Genomic DNA, 22,337 nt, shown 5'->3' on the forward strand with positions numbered 1-22,337 from the left:
TGGAGGGTACTATGGTGTTAAAGGCTGAGCTATAGTCAATGATCAGCATTCTGACATTGGTATTCTTCTTATCCAGAGGTAATAAGGCACTGCTCAGTGCAATGGCCGATTGCATCGTCTGTGGATCTATTGATGTCTAGGGTGTCAGGTAAGGAGATGATATGATCCTTAACTATCCTCTCAAAATCCTTCATGATGACAGAAGTGAGTGCTACAGGGCGATAGTCATTTAGTTCAGTTACTTTTTCTCTCTTGGGTACAGGAACAATGGTGGACATCTGAAGCAAGTGGGGACAGCAGACTGGGATAGGGAGATATTGAATATGTCTGTAAACACTCCAGCCAGCTGGTCTGCACATGCTCTGAGGATGCGGCTAGGGATGCAGCCTTGAGAGGGTTAACATGCTTAAATGTCTTACATTGGCCACGAAGATGGCTACATTTCAAAGGAATAGCGTAATATTAAAACGGGCCGACACAAAGTCTAGTCTCCCTATAGTCTCACCCGCTAATCAGAGTCAGTGTTTACTGTCCTCTGCACCACACACTCACAGAATACAAATGGCACCAATTACTTATGTCTCTGTACCTCACTGCACCCTGCAGAACACTGACACGTTTACTTCGTCCTCAGAGAGCAACACAGAAGGGCTCAAAAGGATTTCAGGCACTAAAGAGGATCTGATGATGAAAAAAGTCATCTGACTGGCAGTCGCAATTCCACCACTTTTCAACCTAAATGTCATTATCTCCAGGACAATACCAGTGTCTACATATGTGAAGACGGCACAGTTCTAAATTTTGTCGAAAAAAATATGTATAGTTAAAAAGTTATTGCGGATGACATCATAAAACGTTTTAAAAAATTGAACAACAGTGATTTTCATCACTATGAGACTTAGGGTGGCGAGAGGAGCAAGCAAATACCCTTGTTGCAGAATCTTTAAAATCACTGTTTTTCATACTTTAATCCTACCCTGTGATGTTACAGAGAAGCATTTTTTAGGACTTTTCTTCGTATCTTTTTAACGACAGGTCATGGAACTGCTCATTTTTCACATTATATAAAAACTGGTATGATGCTGGAGATAACGAAAATGAGGTTGAAAAGTGGAGGAATTGCCTGTTAAAGGATGTATCAACCAAACCAAAAATATACTTCATATTAAGTTGCCATCAGTTAAAGGGGAATTTTACTTGAATGTATATTATTCATTAGTCCATTTCTTATACAGTCACACAAAATTGTGCATTCAAATGTCATTAAGGTTTTCACAATATATTGCTTTCAATCTCCTGATGCCTAAAATCATGCAAAAGCTCAAATGTTCCTCTCATTATGACGTGTTTTGCATGGAGGGCCTTGCTCTTACTCTGAAAGTCACCCCCGTATGTTACAGAGTAAAACTTACCTGTTCCTTGACAGAGGCCAGTATAGCTGACGTTGTCTCCGTCTCGGAGACGTCTCCATTAGAGGCATTTAGAACTGGGCTCAGCATGGTGGAGTTCTCAGAGTCAGAGGCTGGTTCTGGAACTGGCATAACTCCTGAAAGGCAAAAGGATAACGTTAGGTCAGCGTTAACATGGGACATCCTCCACTATAGCATAAAATGCAGAAATTGTTCAGTTATGATATTAATCACTCAACTTTCATGAAACAGTTTGAAGTCTGTTTGACTTTTCTCATGTTGGTTCTTCACAAATCACAACATGATGTGGTAGATTGCCATTGGGGGAGAGATCCTCAGCAAAATATATGACTGTATATTGTAGTTTCTCTCATACCGCTCACAATTCCTAACCCTTACTTTCTGTAAGTGAGTACTTTGCCTCGGTAGAAAATCTGGATACAAAGAGATGAATCTGGTTCAATCAGATTGTGAACATAGCTAAGACTTGTAAACTATATCAGTCATATCATAATCTGCTCAGTAATCATCTGGGCAAGAGCATGTACTAATGCTTCCTCTGTGTGTGTGTGTGTGTGTGTGTGTGTGTGTGTGTGTGTGTGTGTGTGTGTGTGTGTGTGTGTGTGTGTGTGTGTGTGTGTGTGTGTGTGTGTGTGTGTGTGTGTGTGTGTGTGTGTGTGTGTGTGTGTGTGTGTGTGTGTGTGTGTGTGTGTGTGTGTGTGTGTGTGTGTGTGTGTGTGTGTGTGTGCGTGTAACAATGACTCTACCGTCACCTCGAGCAGAAAGGACCTAAATCTCCAGATAATCCTAATGTAGTGAGAGATCAAATAATGGCCATGACAGCAACACAGATGGCAGCTTCTAAAAGCTGATGAAAGCTTGTCAAAATTGATCCTTCCCATCCAAGTCTCTGTGCGTGTATAACCGTCACTAGATCCCCCAGTCAGTCGGGTTGAAGGTAAGGGGAAGTCGAGCGTAGCCTGGAAGCAGACTGGATCTAGACTATTCTGGGATGCTGCCAGGCAACAAGCCATGGACACTGCTAACATGGCAGACCAACATCCTTCCCTTGTCATCCATTTTAGTCTCTCTCTCTCTCTCTCTCTCTCTCTCTCTCTCTCTCTCTCTCTCTCTCTCTCTCTCTCTCTCTCTCTCTCTCTCTCTCTCTCTCTCTCTCTCTCTCTCTCTCTCTCTCTCTCTCTCTCTCTCTCTCTCTCTCTCTCTCTCTCTCTCTCTCTCACTCTCTCACTCACTCACTCACTCACTCACTCACTCACTCACTCACTCACTCACTCACTCACTCACTCTCGAGATCGACCTAGTTCAGTGCTTCCTCTTATCTTCTCCAGTTTATGAGTTCTAACACTGGCCACTTATCTGAGGAATGTCTTCTCTTGCCACTGTTTCCTCCCTCCAGGGTCACTACATCTAATGTCATCCTCATCTTTCATTAGCATGGCGCTCTGCCTCAGTTACATACTAGCATTTAGTGCTACACTATGACTTTCATAGCAAGGATTTTTTAAATTACAATAGGATTATCCAAATTGAGTTATTTTTGTAAATAGTGAAAACAAAATTAAACATTTTCCATATCCCAACCAGATGCTCTATTTTGCCATCTGTGCAGACAGAATGGATTGTAAGGAAGTATTAAAATTGATTATGTATTATTATTACTATTAAGTCAATATGTCAACTAACCACTGTTAGTATCAAAAAGCCCTTAAATTAAGATGCTGCAGTCCATTCTAGGTTGAACTTCCAGTCTGTGACCAGTTCCTAAGAATTGACCTGTACAACACAGCTTCACCAGTAGCAGCCCAGCAACATCTGTGTCTGTACATATAGACAGGAAGTGAGGGTACAGATGAATTAGGGCCATATTTTGATGTTGAAGTAATCTTAAAATATGAATCTGCCTCTGGTTGATACAATCTGTGATGAAACATCAAGAATAAACCTAATTGCTTTATACTCTTATCAGTCGAAGAGAAACAATGCTTTGAAAAAGGCATCAGCATATCTGTATATAATGTATAGTCATCACAATACTGTTGTCCAACTCATTCCATTTCTTTTACTTTTGTCAGACTTCCTTCTGCACAAAGTAAAGCAGTATTGATCGCAAGTTCCAAAGTTGTCAGTCAAAGGAACATTTTACAATGTACTGTATCTCTGTTCATTCAAAGCAAACAAAACAAAGATTAATTCCAATTCCCACTGCTTCAGACTAAAATCCTAACTTAAACTCTGTACATGATCACAAAGGATTTATGCTTATGGAGTGTATTTGTGTATTTGAAAAAGTGTCCCCTGCTGTCTCATTAAAACTTACTGCACAATTTATTTTGCATTGGTAGTCATCCATGGATCTGTCTAGACACAGGCTCCTGTCAAGATGTCAAAGGAGGCCCATTTAAGTAAAAAACACAAATTGACAGTAATGGACAGCTAACATGCAGACCACAACGCTCGAGTCACGTGTGCGAGCGTTGCAAAATAAATGTCCACATACAGTACATGTCATTCAATCATTGCTCCCATACTTCTCACGCACATTAACGAGCATCTGCGTAGCCAGGCGCTAAAATAGAACTTGGTTCTATTTGAGACGCTTGGCGCGTTGCAAGTCCCGCCTCTGCAATATCTTCATTGGTTTTCAGGAGCATATACCCACGTGGGTGATTGAAAAATAAACTGAGGTTCACACTCCAGTCCAGTTGGTGGTGGTAATGCACCTTAAAGTTGGTTGTCAACTGCCATATAAAGTCCAAAGAGGTAGAAGAAGCCCGAAGGAGGAGAGATTACAAAAAACAAACTCAGTGGAATTTCTGACAGGTCGCCCCCAGGTGGTGAAGGTAGGAAACAACACCTCCACTTCACTGATCCTCAACACTGGGGCCCCACAAGGGTGCATGAACAGCCCACTCCTGTACTCCCTGTTCACCCATGACTGCGTGGCCAAGCACGCCTCCAACTCAATCATCAAGTTTGCAGACAACACAACAGTAGTAAGCTTGATTGCCAACAATGACGAGCCTACAGGGAGGAGGTGAGGGCTCTGGGAGTGTGGTGCCAGGAAAATAACCTCTCACTCAACATCAACAAAACAAAGGAGATGATCGTGGACTTCAGGAAAGAGCAGAGGGAGCACCGCCCTATCCACATCGACGGGACAGTAGTGGAGAAGGTGGAAAGTTTTAAGTTCCTCAGCGTACACCACGGACAAACTGAAATGGTCCAACCACACAGACAGTGTGGTGAAGAAGGTGCAATAGCGCCTCTTCAAAATTAGGAGGCTGAAGAAATGTGGCTTGTCACCGAAAACACTCACAAACTTTTACAGATGCACAATCGAGAGCATCCTGTCGGGCTGTATCACCGCATGGTAAGGCAGCTGCTCCGCCCACAACCGTAAGGCTTTCCATAGGGTAGTGAGGTCTGCACAACGAATCACCGGGGGCAAACTACCTTCCCTCCAGGACACCTACACCACCCGATGTCACAGAAAGGCCAAAAAGATCATCAAGGACAACAACCACCTGAGCCACTGCCTGTTTACCCTGTTATCATCCAGAAGGTGAGGTCAGTACAGGTGCATCAAAGCTGGAACCGAGAGACTAAAAAAGCTTCGATCTCAAGGTCATCAGACTGTTAAACAGTCATCACTAACAGAGTGGCTGCTGCAAACATACTGACTCAAATCTCAAGCCACATTAATAATTAAAAATTGGATGTAATAAATATATCACCAATCACTTAAACAATGTCACTTTATATAATATTTACATCCCCTACATTACTCATCTCATATGTATACACTGTACTCTATACCATTTACTGCATCTTGCCTGTGCCACACGGCTATTGCTCATCCATATATTTATATGTACATATTCTTATTCATTCCTTTACACTTGTGTGTATAAGGTAGTTGTTGTGAAATTGTAAGATTACTTGTTAGATATTACTGCACGGTCGGAACTAGAAGCACAAACATTTCACTACACTCACATTAACATCTACTAACTATGTGTATGTGACCAATAAAATATGATTTGAAGGCGAGGTCAGCACAGGTGCATCAAAGCTGTGACCGAGAGACTGAAACACTGCCATCACTAGCACGTTAACGGCTGCTGCCTATATACATCGACTTGAAATCACTGGCCACTTGAATAAATGGAACAATAGTCATTTTAATCATGTTTACATATTTTGCATTACTCATCATATATATACACTGTATTCTATCCTACTCTACTGTATCTTTGTCTATGACGCGCTGACATTACTCGTCCATATATTTATATATTTTTAATTCCATTCCTTTACTTAGATTTGTGTGTATTGTTGTGAAATTGTTAGATATTACTTGTTCGATATTACTGCACTGTTGGAGCTAGAAACACAAGCATTTCGCTACACCCGCAATAGCTTCTGCTAAACACGTGTATGTGACCAATAAAACTGGATTTGATCTTCCACGGTCTGCATGTTGATAGGTTAGGTTTGATAGACTACACACCATAGACCACAACAGCCCAAATGTAAACGGACCAGAGAAGACATCAGCACAAGCTGAAGCAATTAAAAATCTCCCGGAATAATGTTCTCACCAACGACAAAGTGTAATTATGTGGGACTTGCTGTGATAAAGCAAGCCCCGGTGATTATTAACATGTTCTCTTACAAACTCTGTGCAGATTAGGTTGGAGTGCATTTTTTCCCCGAAATAGAATGCCAGTGTCTGCTTCAATTAATTGACTGGCTAATTTCATTAAACAAACAGATTTTTAAATGGAACAACACATACATAATAGAAAAGCTACCTGGCATTGCCAAACAATTCAATCAATCTCTTCATACATTAATTAAAACACCTGTTTCTTCAATTTACTACCTTAATCATTATTTCATCTTGATTTCGGCAGGGAGACAAACCATCAAACAGGCAAAGCATCAATACAGGACTAAGATTGAATTGTACCAAATCGGCTCCGACGCTCGTCAGATGTGGCAGGGCTTGCAAACTATGACAGACTACAAAGGGAAGCACAGCCGAGAGCTGCCCAGTAACACAAGCCTACCAGAAGAGCTAAATAACTTCATGCTCGCTTCGAGGCAAGTAACACTGAAACATGCATGAGACATCAGCTGTTCCAGATGACTGTTGATCACGCTCGCCGCAGCCGATGTGAGTAAGACCTTCAAACAGGTCAACATTCACAAGGCCACTGGGCAAGATGGATTACCAGGACGTGTACTCCGTGCATGCGCTGACCAACTGGCAAGTGTCTTCACTGACATTTTCAACCTCTCCCTGTCTGAGTCTGTAATACGAACATGTTTCAAGCAGAACACCATAGTCCCTGTGCCCAAGAACACTAAGGTAACCTGCCTAAATGACTACCGACCCGTAGCAATGAAATTCTTTGAAAGGCTAGTCATGGCTCACATCAGCACAATTAACCCAGAAACCCACTCCAATTTGCATACTGCACCATCAGATCCTCAGATGATGCAATCTCTATTGCACTCCACACTGCTCTTTTCCACCTGGACAAAAGGAACACCTATGTGAGAATGCTATTCATTGACTACAGCTCAGTGTTCAACACCATAGTGCCCTCAAAAGTCACCACTAAGCTAATGACCCTGGGACTGAACATCTCCCTCTGCAACTGGATCCTGGACTTCCTGACAGGCCGCCCCCAGGTGGTAAGGGTAGGTAACAACACATCTGCCATGCTGATCCTCAACACGGGGGCCCCTCAGGGGTGCGTGCTCAGTCCCATCCTGTACTCCCTGTTCACTCATGACTGCACGGCCAGGCACGACTCCAACACCATCATTCATTTAGCTGATGACACAACAGTGGTCGGCCTGATCACCGACACAGATGAGACAGCCTATATGGAGGAGGTCAGAGCGTGACCGTGTGGTGCAAGGACAACAACCTCTCCTTCAACGTGATCAAGACAAAGGAGAAGATTGTGGACTGCAGGAAAAGAAGGACCGAGAACATGCCCATTCTCATCGACAAACTTCAAGCATTGATAATGCAAGAATGGTCTGCCATCAGTCAGGATGTGGCCCAGAAGTTAATTGACAGCATGCCAGGGCTGATTGCAGAGGTCTTGAAGAAGAAGGGTCAACAATGCAAATTTTGACTCTTTGCATCAACTTCATGTAATTGTCAATAAAAGCCTTTGACACGTATGAAATGCTTGTAATTATACTTCAGTATTCCATAGTAACATCTGACAAAAATGGCAGCAGACTTTATGACAATTAATATTTGTGTCATTCTCAAACTTTTGGCCACGACTGTACATGTACATAATTACTTCAATTATCCCCTGCACATTGACTCTGTACCGGTACCCTCTGTATATAGCCTCCACATTGACTCTGTACCGGTACCCCCTGTATATAGCCTCCACATTGACTCTGTACCGGTACCCTCTGTATATAGCCTCCACATTGACTCTGTACCGGTACCCTCTGTATATAGCCTCCACATTGACTCTGTACCGGTACCCTCTGTATATAGCCTCCACATTGACTCTGTACCGGTACCCTCTGTATATAGCCTCCACATTGACTCTGTACCGGTACCCTCTGTATATAGCCTCCACATTGAATCTGTACTGGTACCCTCTGTATATAGCCTCCACATTGAATCTGTACTGGTACCCTCTGTATATAGCCTCCACATTGACTCTGTACCGGTACCCTCTGTATATAGCCTCCACATTGACTCTGTACCGGTACCCCCTGTATATAGCCTCCACATTGACTCTGTACCGGTACCCTCTGTATATAGCCTCCACATTGACTCTGTACCGGTACCCTCTGTATATAGCCTCCACATTGACTCTGTACCGGTACCCCCTGTATATAGCCTCCACATTGACTCTGTACTGGTACACCCTGTATATAGCCTCCACATTGACTCTGTACCGGTACCCCCTGCATATAGCCTCCACATTGACTCTGTACCGGTACCCTCTGTATATAGCCTCCACATTGACTCTGTACCGGTACACCCTGTATATAGCCTCCACATTGACTCTGTACCGGTACACCCTGTATATAGCCTCCACATTGAATCTGTACCGGTACCCTCTGTATATAGCCTCCACATTGACTCTGTACCGGTACACCCTGTATATAGCCTCCACATTGACTCTGTACCGGTACACCCTGTATATAGCCTCCACATTGACTCTGTACTGGTACCCTCTGTATATAGCCTCCACATTGACTCTGTACCGGTACCGAGCCCCGCTGTTGTTATTTACTGCTGCTCTTTAATTATTTGTTATTCTTATTTCATACTTTTTTAGGGATTTTCTTAAAACTGCATTTTTGGTTAAGGACTTGTAAGTAAGCATTTGACTGTTTCAAGAGAGCGCTGCATGACAAGAGCAGCAGCAATTCCAAAATAAAAGTTAAGAGGCATAGATATGACAATCTAATAGAAATGCGTTGTTATGGACTGTACTGTAGCATTAATATTTTTTTATGGCTTACGTATGTCCTCAAAAATAACTTCACTCCATCTCAATCACTTAGGCATCCAAGGTGCTGTGAAAGAACCTGGGCCCCATTATGACAGAGTGTGCTAAAGTGCCTCATGGGTGGTTCACACCTAATGTCATGCATAAGCTGAGTTCCTGTAAATACTGTGTGCTCCAGTGATGATGATGCTGGAGGGTTAGCTAGTGCTCCAAGGCTTTAACTGCTTGACCAACTGTACTACTGCTACTGCTGCTGCAGCTGCTGCTACTACTACTACTTCTGCTACTCTGCAACAGAGAGAGCAGGTCAAGCACGACCACTGACTGTTCATGCATTAATGAACCAAACCAACCCTTGGCTATGTTGAAATTGAAGCCGTTGAGGGCTTAATCACCCAATGTGAGGATGGGGATGTGAAGCCAGTAGTAGCTACAATAGTTGCATGGCCTGGTTTTCTTCTAGCCCAAGGCTCAGCTTCCCTGCTGAATGTTGACTTTACATGAGACTGTGGTGGCAGCAGAGTCCCTGCCTGGCCGGTTCCCCTCTTTCCACTGGGATTCTCTGCCTCTAACCCTATTACAGGGGCTGAGTCACTGGCTTACTGGGGCTCTCTCATGCCGTCCCTGGATGGGGTGCGTCACCTGAGTGGGTTGATTCACTGTTGTGGTCATCCTGTCTGGGTTGGCGCCCCCCTTGGGTTGTGCCGTGGCGGAGATCTTTGTGGGCTATACTCAGCCTTGTCTCAGGATGGTAAGTTGGTGGTTGAAGATATCCCTCTAGTGGTGTGGGGGCTGTGCTTTGGCAAAGTGGGTGGGGTTATATCCTTCCTGTTTGGCCCTGTCCGGTGGTGTCCTCGGATGGGGCCACAGTGTCTCCTGACCCCTCCTGTCTCAGCCTCCAGTATTTATGCTGCAGTAGTTTATGTGTCGGGGGGCTGGGGTCAGTTTGTTATATCTGGAGTACCTCTCCTGTCCTATTCGGTGTCCTGTGTGAATCTAAGTGTGCGTTCTCTAATTTTCTCCTTCTCTCTTTCTTTCTCTCTCTCGGAGGACCTGAGCCCTAGGACCATGCCCCAGGACTACCTGACATGATGACTCCTTGCTGTCCCCAGTCCACCTGGCCATGCTGCTGCTCCAGTTTCAACTGTTCTGCCTTACTATTATTCGACCATGCTGGTCATTTATGAACATTTGAACATCTTGGCCATGTTCTGTTATAATCTCCACCCGGCACAGCCAGAAGAGGACTGGCCACCCCACATATGCGCTCTCTAATTCTCTCTTTCTTTCTCTCTCTCGGAGGACCTGAGCCCTAGGACCATGCCCCAGGACTACCTGACATGATGACTCCTTGCTGTCCCCAGTCCACCTGACTGTGCTGCTGCTCCAGTTTCAACTGTTCTGCCTTATTATTATTCGACCATGCTGGTCATTTATGAACATTTGAACATCTTGGCCATGTTCTGTTATAATCTCCACCCGGCACAGCCAGAAGACGACTGGCCACCCCACATAGCCTGGTTCCTCTCTAGGTTTCTTCCTAGGTTTTGGCCTTTCTAGGGAGTTTTTCCTAGACACCGTGCTTCTACACCTGCATTGCTTGCTGTTTGGGGTTTTAGGCTGGGTTTCTGTACAACACTTTGAGATATCAGCTGATGTACAAAGGGCTATATAAATACATCTGATTTGATTTGATCACGATAACAGAAGAATACCCAATCAACGTTCATTAGATTGGTTGGATGTTGGAAAAAGGATATGCATTTTAACCCATATCAACCTTCTTGCATAAACTTCTTTATTATAGGACATGACAACACCATGCCTATCTATCTGCATGTTGAGATATGGTGATCAGTGACATGGCTGTGGCTACATAAGTGGTTGGAGAGAACGTTGCCAGAGATGACCCCTGCTGGTCAGCTGATGACAGGACAGCGGGAAATAGAAGACCAGACCTCGGGGCTGAGTCAGAGTGGGTAGGAGTGAGGTAAGCACAAAGCTGCTAACCTCCCTGTTGCAGTATCCACAGCACTGCCACATCCCCACACACACTCCAGCCATGCACTGAAATGTACAGTAAATGAACTGACCTTGAAGCAGGGACACATTCATAATCCACCCTGTTATTGATGGATATGCAGCTCTGCTCACCAAAGTCAGTCTGCTCTGTGTTACTGACATGATTCCTTTGAAGCGTAAGCGTAAAACAGACCCTTATCGCAAAGCAATCTAATGTTGATGTGCTGTTGTGAGCTGGATGTCATAAACTGAAGGGATTTAGCATGGGCCCTCAGATCCTCAAGAGCTTGTACAGATGCACCATCGAGAGCATCCTGACTGGTTGCATCACCGCCTGGTATGGCGACTGCACTGCCGGTGACCGCAATGCTCTACAGACGGTGGTGTGGATGTCCATCACATCACTGTGGGCGATCTCCAAGCCATTTAGGACATTCATACTAGGCATTATCTGAGGAAAGCCTGAAATATTGCCAAAAACACCAATCAGCCTAGCGATAGACTATTCTCTCTGCTACCCTCCAGCAGGCGGTACCAGAACATCGGGTCTCAGACCAACAGGCTCAGAGACAGCTTCTTTCCCCAAGCAATAAGACTGCTAAACAGCTAAATTACAGCCGCCCACCCTCTCCCACAGACTATCTGCACGGACTCTATGCTCACTCACAGGTCTCTACCCACACACACCTATACTAACACTCTTGCACATCACACACACACACACACACACACACACACACACACACACACACACACACACACACACACACACACACACACACACACACACACACACACACACACACACACACACACACACACACACACGTACTGAAGCCACACACATACACTCACACAAACACTCATCACGATGCACACACACTGCTGCTATATTGATTATTATTACCATGACTATTTATCCTTCTACCAGTCACTTTTTAACCCGTTTGCATGTACATACCTACCATAATAACTCCAGTACCCCCTGCACATTGCAATAATGGTTCTGACACTGACCTGTATATAGCTTGCATTCTCATGTTTTTATTTCATATTTCTTGTGTGTTTTCTGACCTATAGTATTACTTTAGATGATTTCCTTTATTTTCTCTCACCTTGATACTGAATCCCTTGTTGGAAAAGAGCTTGCAAGTAAGCATTTCACTGTACTGTTTCACAAACAAAAAGGCGTAACGGACCGTACTTAAAAAGATGTTGCATAAAGCTTACTTCATTATTAGATTGTTTTCTTCACTGCATCAGGGACAGCGTACACAGAGGTCTCGGCTTGACATCCTTCATTGTGTAGCTACAATTTTATTTTAATTCATAAAAACATTTGTAGGGATCAACCGATGAGCAGCAGGTGCTTCTAATCAGGGTTGACACTCATCTGCCAATCAGGGATGTGGCTTTTCTGGTCTACCTGTGTACAAGATAGTCACAAAGAAATACAGAATTGTAGGCTATGGGAGAGGGCACGTAGGGCAATTCATGAATCAATTGGCTTTGGTGTCTGCTCATTTGGGTACATTATATCAGTTCATGAAGGACATCAGGCACAGCCGTTCATAAATATATGGGGCTGACTCAAACGATATGCAACATCTGATATGGACAGTGTTCTTGTATAACAGTCTAAATTTGGCCTACAGGAAGGAAGTGATTCTTCGTTTAATCTAATTCTTCATTTAAACCTCATGGAGATACAGAATTGAATTTATATATACACATGGCTGTACTATACTGTTTTACACCTGCTGTATCCTATGTATGTGACAAATAGACTTTAAAACTTGAACTAAATGGACATTGATCTCTGTATTTGTCGAGATTGGAGAACATCTAGATCCAAATACACCATTGCGAACATTCCTTAAATAAAAATGAGCTGTCATTACAAGTGAGTCTTCGTTATAATAATAGGTCCAGCCTTGTTTTAGGACACTGCTGTTGCTCTAAATAAGATCTAAAAATATAATCAACATCATGGATTTCTACAGATCTACTGAGTGTGCAGGAGTGTTGCTGAGTGACTTCACCACACAAATGAAAGGTTGTGATCACACTGTAAAGACTCAACAGGTACACTGCCTGAGTGACACCCACACCCTACCATTGATGTTACATTGATGTTACATGGCTTGGCTATTACAACTTCCAAGTGGGACTTCACACTCGAGACCCCTGCAGTTAGGCCTCTAACCTATGGCTAGATTGGTAGACAATAAGATTTCTGTCATTTCCATGTAAAAGGAGCCATGAGCACCAACATGTGAAGTTCATAGGAACATGTCAAATTGGGTGTCAAATGAAAGCGATGAGTATAATTTTTAGAAATGAAGGAATATATACATTTTTCAACAATTTCCATCCTAAAAATGTGGAATACCCAAGCTGACACGGTGAAAAATCTGCCGATGTGCCCTTGAGCAAGGCACTTCACCCTAATTTGCTCCAGGGGCACCGTACTACTATGGCTGACACTGTAAAACAACACATTTCACTGCAGCTATTTGGTGTGTAACAATTAAACCTTTTTTACTGAACTATACTGTACTGAACTACACAGTTCTGTGCTCTACTCTTCTGTACTCTACTGTACTCTACTTTACTCTACTTTACTCTACTTTACTTCTACAGTGCTGTACTTAGATGTCAAAACTTGTGAAACATAGGCGTCTATGATTGGTTCAGATTTGGTCCGGCCAGACCAACCAAATTTGGTCTTGTTTGGGGGCAGAGCTCACTAAAATAATTTCCAGTGCGTAGAATAATACCCAAATATTCAAAGGAGGATATTGCATATTTAAATACACCTTTGTGTACGTATTTCGGAAACATCATGTCATAGTTGACACCCCATTCGATCCCCATCATTGAATCTTAATTCAGAGCAGATAGTCAACAGGCTTTTGAAAAGTAAGACACAAAAAACTGAAGGAGATTTTACCAACATTCTCTTAATAAATCTGCAGTTCCAGTAAATGTATTTTTGTAAAATGTTCAGTGTAAATTGTTAAAAGTAGTCCTTGTGCATAGAGTTGTATGGTTTGTTAAACGTTGAAATCAATGGTTTTTGTTAAGCATACATTTTAAGTGAAAAATCTGAGTCTCAGTGCAATTCCGTTACCGTGGAATTACTACAGATGTAGAATGAAATTGCAAAAAACTAGAATTTATAACCAAGCAGTGGCTACATCCATAATAAATCCGATTTACTTTGAAGGTCCCAAGCAGACATGACGTCATTAGAAAATTCTCTGTGGTAGCCTCAAAGCATAAAACTACACTATAGTACTGTTCTCGCTTATACATAGGATATCATACAAGCATGATAAGAATGTGTATGTTCCATATACTGGATTTTCATCATAAACAACAAAAGAAGACGGTGGTGTGGATGGCCATCACATCACTGTGGGCGATCTCCAAGCCATTTAGGACATTCATACTAGGCAGTATCTGAGGAAAGCAGTTACACATCCCCAACCTCACATTGGGTGATTAAGCCCTCAATGGCTTCAATTTCAACATAGCCAAGGGTTGGTTTGGTTCATTAATGCATGAACAGTCAGTGGTCGTGCTTGACCTGCTCTCTCTGTTGCAGATTAGCAGAAGTAGTAGTAGTAGCTGCAGCAGTAGTAGTAGTACAGTTGGTCAAGCAGTTAAAGCCTTGAAGCACTAGCTAACCCTCCAGCATCATCATCACTGGAGCACACAGTATTTACAGGAACTCAGCTTATGCATGACATTAGGTGTGAACCACCCATGAGGCACATATGAGGCTGTAGTAGCATACAGCTACTACAGCTACCAATTTGTAAGTCGCTCTGGATAAGAGCGTCTGGATAAGAGCGTCTGCTAAATGACTTAAATGTAATGTAAATGTCTATGTATGTAATAACAATAGATAGTAGAGGTCGACCGATTACGATTTTTCAACGTCGATACCGATTATTGGAGGACCAAAAAAGCCGCTGCCGATTAATCGGCCAATTTTTATATATATTTGTAATAATGACAATTACAACAATACTGAATGAGCAATGAACACTTTAATTTCAACTTAATATAATACACTTAATGGACACTTAATATAATACATCAATAAAATCAATTAGGGTAGCCTAGTGGTTAGAGTGTTGGACTAGTAAACAAAAGGTTGCAAGTTCAAATCTCTGAGCTGACAAGGTACAAATCTGTCATTCTGCCCCTGAACAGGCAGTTAACCCACGTCATTGAAAATAAGAATTTGTTCTCAACTGACTTGCCTAGTTAAATAAAGGTGCAAAAACAAAGTGTTGGAGAAGAAAGTAAAAGTGCAATATGTGCCATGTAAAAAAGCTAACATTTATGTTCCTTGCTCAGAACATTTGAAAGTTGGTGGTTCCTTTTAACATGAGTCTTCAATATTCCCATTTAAGAAGTTTTAAGTTGTAGTTATTATAGGAATATATAGGACTATTTCTCTCTATACCATTTGTATTTCATATACCTTTGACTATTGGATGGTCTTATAGGCACTATAGTATTGCCAACCTAATCTCGGGAGTAGATAGGTTTGAAGTCATAAACAGCTTCAAGCATTGCTAAAAGATGCTGGCAAATGCAGGAAAGTGCTGTTTGAATGAATGCTTACGAGCCTGCTGCTGCCTACTACCGCTCAGTCTGACTGCTCTATCAAATATCAAATCATAGACCTAATTATAATATAATAAACACACAGAAATACGAGCCTTAAGTCATTAATATGGTCAAATCCGGAAACGATCTTTCCGAAAACAAAAAGTTTATTCTTTCAGTGAAATATGGAACCGTTCCATATTTTATGAACGGGTGGAAACCCTAAGTCTAAATATTGCTGTGACATTGCACAACCATCAATGTTATGTCATAATTATGTAAGATTCTGGCAAATTAATTATGTTTTTTGTTAGGAAGAAATGGTCTTCACACCGTTAGCAACAAGCCAGGCGGCCCAAACTATTGCATATACCCTGACTCTGCTTGCACTGAACGCAAGAGAAGTGACACTATTTCCCTTGTTAATATTGCCTGCTAACATGAATTTCTTTAAAATAAATATGCAGGTTAAAAAAAATTATACTTGTGTATTGATTTTATGAAAGGCATTGATGTTTACGGTTAGGTACATTGCTGCAACGATTGTGCTTTTTTCGTGAATGCGCTTTTGTAAAATCATCACCCGTTTGGCGAAGTTGAAGTAGGCTGTGATTCGATGCTAAATTAACAGCACCGCATTGATTATATACAATGCAGGACAAGCTAGTAAACTAGTAATTGTATCAACCATGTGCAGTTAACTAGTGATTATGTTAAGATTGATTGTTTTCTATAAGATCAGTTTAATGCTAGCTAGCAACTAACCTTGACTCCTTGCAGCCACAAGGTCATTTTGATGCTGCGCTCCCGTAACAGGTTGTCAGCCTGCCACGCCATCTCCTCGTGGATTGCAATGTAATTGGCGTCCAAAAATGCTGATTACCGATTGTTATGAAAACTTGAAATCGTCCCTAATTTATCGTCCATGCCGATTATCTGTCAACCTCTGATAGCTAGTCCTCATAGTCCTAATGGTGGTAATGGAAGATGCAGTTAGTTGGGTATGTGACAAATGCATTTTTATTTGATCCTCGTGTAGAAATATGTTGTGGAAATAAAGAGGGAAGATTAGTCAGTGTCAGAGCAGCATTTGGAGAGGGAGGCTAATGAAAAGAGAGGTTAAGTCCACACAATGGCTGAACTCATCTTTGATGTCCATAGACCTGACTGCACTTCCTACTGCAGGGGTTCCCGAACTTTTTTTCGTCCATGATCCCATTTTGATATCTGAAAATGTTTGCGACCCCAACCACGTGAAAAAAAAAAATGCAATTAACAGCCAAAATTTACTTGGTTTACTTTTTCATTTGGGGCTATGGCAGTCAATTGCAAAACATTCTAACAGCATTTCTGATTGTCTTCTCAACTGTGGGGCTATGACAGTCAATTGCAAATGAATCACTGATGAGATGGGTGTGCTTGATATATGTAGTGTCCAAGCTTCTCAAAGTCAGGGTGGGTGATCAACAGTGCCTCACCTCACCTGTCACATCCAACCATAGATCGATATTTGGTTTTAATTCAGACGAGAGCACTGCTGAATCCAGCTTCACACAGATATGAGCTGGCAAAGGGTACCATGAGTTTTAATGCTCTGAGGGAGACGGCAGGGTATTCCCTTTGAGTCAGGAACCAAAACTCCTCCGTAATAAACTGTGAATGCTTTGTCTGCAGCATTCGGTCACATGACATCTCGAAAGGCCACACTTGACTGCTGCACTTGAACCATTCCAATTCAAGCGCAACAGTGAAGTGCGGCCTTTTCCCACGATCTAAGGGCACTCTGATTTAATGCTATCTATTAGAATTCAATCATTTTCATTTAAATTTTATTTAGTTTTTGGAAATTCTTCCGCGATCCCATTTTCATATCAGCGGACCCCGCATGGGGTCACGACCCCTAGTTTGGGAACCACTGTCCTACTGGGTGGGTGAGAGAGAGAGTGAGAGAGTGACCCAGCCCTTTCACTCCATGACACACTCTTGTTTCTCCAACAACCCAAACTGAGATATATATATTTTTTTAAATGAGAGGAAACAAGACCAGGACAGAGTGAACAAACTGTCCGAAAAGGAATATAGTGTTCTATACAGTGCAGTATAATAACTGTCTTTTTCACTCCATAATAGACGGTGCATTAGGCTAAATCTACTGCAACTGACACAAACAACCAAAAGTCATCTTGGCAACAATTTGGCAACCATTAAGGGGCATTGATTGATTGGGAAAGCAATGCAGCGTGGCTTTGAGGCATGACCTACAATATGCCCACAGGGCTTACAGACACTGGTGTAGCGCAGTTTCTCTTGACCCCCACAAAGTCGGAATTTGCCTCCCCCTCTCCTTAAAAAAAACATATATTGTTTCTATTTAGAATGCTGGCTGGCAGCAATAATGCATTTACTTGTTCAATAATTAAAGTGGGAAACATTTGCCACTAGGTCTCTGGCAGTTATCATCTTGGTTTTCTGGGAGAGAAGGAGGGCTGGCACTCTCACTAGAGGAACTGTCACTAGAGGAGAAAGAGCAAGGCCACTGTCATTACCGGGCCCAGGCAGTGAGGTCTCTGTCGGGACTGCTAGTGCTAGCTGCTGCATAAATAACCCTACTAGCTTCCACCTGCCATAGTGTTGCGTCATTCGAAGACGAGGTGGTAGCGGATGTGGTTATCTTCTGTAATTTTGCACAAGCTTGATCAGACAAAGCTTTTATGCAGTGTTTGTGTGCACCACTTGGTCTTTCCATTTGTTTATCCATCTTGAACAACGCACTCAGTCTCCATCCGAGTCCGACCTGATGAACCTAACTTTTTTTTGAACTTGATAGTTAATTAGATGAGGAGGCCAAGGAGGGCTGTCACCGGCGCCGCTGAGAAATTGGCTAATTAGATGCATGACAACTATATTCTCTGTCTGTCTCACCTACTACCATGTAGAATGGACAACATAAACACTTCACTTGCTACATGTGAACATTAAAAAGGAGGGTTACTGTCAAAATGATTTATAAAAATATAATAATAATAATTAGACACAGGTGTGCGATGACGAGCTTGTGGGCCCCTCCCCTCCAGGGCCGGGTTCCGCTACTCCGGTACTTACAGAAAAAGCTGTGTGTCACAATCTCTTATTAACAATCTGTGACATACATCCAAGCCCGCCACTTAAACTAAGAACACTGCAGACCAAAATACTGACTTGTTCGTTTGATAGACAATGTGTCACTGTCTCTCATAACATGACAAACTGTTGTGCATGACACATGGTGATTGAGAAAACTCATCTAGTCAGTGCAAGATTTCCTTTGGAGTTTAAATGATCCTTCACAGATAGACCCAGCCAGCCCTACCACTAATGAGCAGTAACACAGATGATACCATGAACAACTACTGGTTACTAACTCTCTTTTTTTAAACCAATCCTAATGTGATAGATTCCGTGCACATGCAGCACTTTAATAATTAATGATAATAACGGCACTCTGCTAGTCTGAAATGCCAGATGATTTTTTTTTACTACTACAGCCAATCATGGGATTGATGACCTAGGCCTATGTCCATTATCTTCCATCAACACAGGGAGGGCTCTGAGGCTGGGGTTGGGGACTGGAAGTTGGGCTGGGGCTGAGACAGACCATGATATCAATCTGCCGCTTGGATGATTGGAATGTAGCCACCTGCACTCAGACGACAACTAATTTAACACAATTCCCTTGATGAAAAAAAGCTTATCATACAAGCTCATCAGGTCAAACAAAGGATGATTCAAATTGATAACAAATCGGGTGACAGCGCTTTAAAACCCTATCTCCCAGTCAACTATAAGTTGAATGTCTTCCTTGTATCGAGGATAGCAGAAAGATTCTGTTTGACCACCAATAAATGGGAACAAGCCCAGGAGAGAACAGAAAACTTACCATACTACCACCACAACCTAGTCTCAGGAATCACGGACTTAGGGAACATCAGTACATTGTGGGAGGCAACCCGTCTGTCTAGACTAACCACAACCCCTACTCTTGTGGCTTATGTCTCTAACCACTGTAAAAAAAAATACAATAAAAAACAGAATTGAATAAAACAAATAGGCTGGGAATAGTTGTGGCATTTCAGATATCTGTGAGCTTACATTTCAGATATCTGTGAGCCAACATTTCAGATATCTGTGAGCCTACATTTCAGATATCTGTGAGCTTACATTTCAGATATCTGTGAGCTTACATTTCAGATATCTGTGAGCCAACATTTCAGATATCTGTGAGCCTACATTTCAGATATCTGTGAGCCAACATTTCAGATATCTGTGAGCCTACATTTCAGATATCTGTGAGCCTACATTTCAGATATCTGTGAGCCAACATTTCAGATATCTGTGAGCCTACATTTCAGATATCTGTGAGCCTACATTTCAGATATCTGTGAGCCAACCTTTCAGATATCTGTGAGCCTACATTTCAGATATCTGTGAGCCTACATTTCAGATATCTGTGAGCCTACATTTCAGATGTCTGTGAGCCTACATTTCAGATATCTGTGAGCCAACATTTCAGATATCTGTGAGCCTACATTTCAGATATCTGTGAGCCTACATTTCAGAAGTATGTCTAGTAGGCTATGAATTAGCCTACACTATAGTGTCTCTACAGTACACCATATATAATGATACCAGAGGTATACTCATTGAGTAGCCTACAGCCAATGAATGGTCCAGCCTCTCCGCACTGACTTACCTATTTACAGCCTCTGCGATCATTCATCTAGCCAGCCCCTCAAAATCATAAGTCAAATGAAGGCGAGGCAATTGGATGGCAGCTCTTCGGACTTTAGCCCCCATTTTTCTCAATCTCTGGACCAGTAAGATCATGTATCAAATCATCCTGTCCATAACTGAGCCATCTCTAGTAGGCCTATATAAACAACCCATTGGTAAGTCATGGAATAGGCCAAGGTTTCTGGGATACATATACACTGTATCATTGACGTTGATTACCCAGTGAGAGCTAATAGTCCCTTTTGTTGGCCCCAGGGAAACAAGCATCATAATTGTCTGACCAGAGGATGTGTCCTATTGAATATAAATTGTTTCTATCAGGGACTTATGATTTGAATATGATTTGTCCATAAAATATATTGCATTTTGAGTTTTTTCTCCATTTACACACAAACAAGTCTGCAGAATCTTGAATTATATAAATGTCTAGCCATACCTATAGGCCTGGACTACCATTTATCAATACATTCATGCATTCAATGATGTGTAATGGTTTCAACATGGCTTATACCTGCAACTTAAAATCACCAGTGTTATTATTCTTGATAGAGCAAAACAAGTGTTTGACAGCTTTTTATTAAGTAGCTACAAACCATGGGCTCAATTTTGGCCCCAAATAAATGGAAACAATTATATATATATATGTAGCCTACTTTTTACAGAAAGCAACCCAAACGATGAACATGCATAGGAAAAACATGACTGTTCTTGCAACATGCATGCCAGGCATTGCAGTCCATACTCAAACGCCGAGCATCACATGCAAATAAAAAATGAGGGCATTTTATATGGAGTTGATTTAACTGAGGTAATGCATCCTATTCAGATAAATAAAAATGATGAATATAGGCCACCTTTGGTGATGAAAGACCTGTTAGTCATACAAGACATAACCATGCATAGTCATGGAAACCTAGAATAAGATGCTTATTCATAGGGGGTCATCATCAGCTATATGAAAACGAGACATTAATCTCACCATTGCACCTTTTTTTTTTACAGCATTGCATTACAAACAAAAGAATGACGGTCATCTGCGATCTGCTGTCGACCAGTATATTCTTATAAATATATCGTTGAAATGTAGGTCAACCATAAAGTAATAGTTTCTTCTTGTTTTGCATCCACGCCATTTTCAATCAATAATCAATGCAACACCCTACATATAACCCACAATAAAACAAAACATATTACACTTTCGTGTGCTGGAAAAAACATCTGTCAGAATAACAAAAGGCACAAAAAAAATGAATACAAAGGCAAGCCAGAACCAGCGATTTTTCCTCCCTTCAGAGACGAGTGTCAAATGCATGCTGTTTTGTAATTGTGCGGTGTGCATGGAGTGTATGACAGCTGGAAAAGCAACTGGAATGACATTGCGCTTACTGTAAAATATGCCGGAGAACCGCGTTCTTCTCGACTCCCCTCGATTGGTACCCAAAATTCAAACCATGTAAAACATTCCTAACGAAGGGTCCGAAAACATTACGCTCGACGATGGTGTTTGCCGAAAAGACAGCATCCACTGAATGGTCAAGAGAGACCTCTGTAAGTGCGGGCAGGGTAGGGAGACCAATTCGCTGCGGTGTGCAGCAAAGAAGGCAGCGGCGCTTGCTCTCTACCATCCTCCCCCGTCTGTAACATCCCCCTTGCTGTCAAACAACATTGTGCAGCTCAGGTACGAGTATAGGCAGCGACACCTGCTGGTGATGCACGGATGAGCATCTCTTTCTCTCCCACATTTCACGGCATCTGTAGACTAGTCTAGGCTACACAGCCATACAGTTAATAGGTATAATCTGATCTAACATGGTCTACTCTTCTCTTCTTACTAGTTCTTACTTTGAGCTGAATTTACTAAACTCAAGATGTCCGTAAGCTAGCCACTTTTCACTAGCCACTTTAAACAATGCTACCTTATATAATGTTACTTACCCTACATTATTCATCTCATATGCATATGTATATACTGTACTCTACA

At 42.1% G+C, this 22,337-nt stretch overlaps 1 protein-coding gene across 6 annotated transcripts in view; it reads right to left on the minus strand.

Moving 5' to 3' along the window:
- Positions 1–22,071, minus strand: part of LOC124009838 (catenin delta-2-like) — a 161,235-nt gene extending 139,164 nt beyond the window's left edge. For 2 of the 6 annotated variants that reach the window (XM_046322029.1, XM_046322026.1), the window contains exons 1-2: positions 21,743–22,070; positions 1,413–1,546 (exon numbers count right to left, since the gene is read on the minus strand). In XM_046322029.1, the coding sequence (XP_046177985.1) occupies positions 1,413–1,541 (129 nt within the window). In that variant the 5' untranslated portion in view covers positions 1,542–1,546; positions 21,743–22,070. Of the gene's footprint in view, positions 1–1,412; positions 1,547–21,742 lie in introns of all 6 variants that reach the window. The other 4 variants (XM_046322031.1, XM_046322028.1, XM_046322027.1 and 1 more) reach the window with 3 other exon arrangements.
- Positions 22,072–22,337: the final 266 nt, after the last annotated feature.

Source organism: Oncorhynchus gorbuscha, linkage group LG22 (genome assembly GCF_021184085.1).
Source record: "Oncorhynchus gorbuscha isolate QuinsamMale2020 ecotype Even-year linkage group LG22, OgorEven_v1.0, whole genome shotgun sequence".
Taxonomy (NCBI): Eukaryota; Metazoa; Chordata; class Actinopteri; order Salmoniformes; family Salmonidae; genus Oncorhynchus; species Oncorhynchus gorbuscha.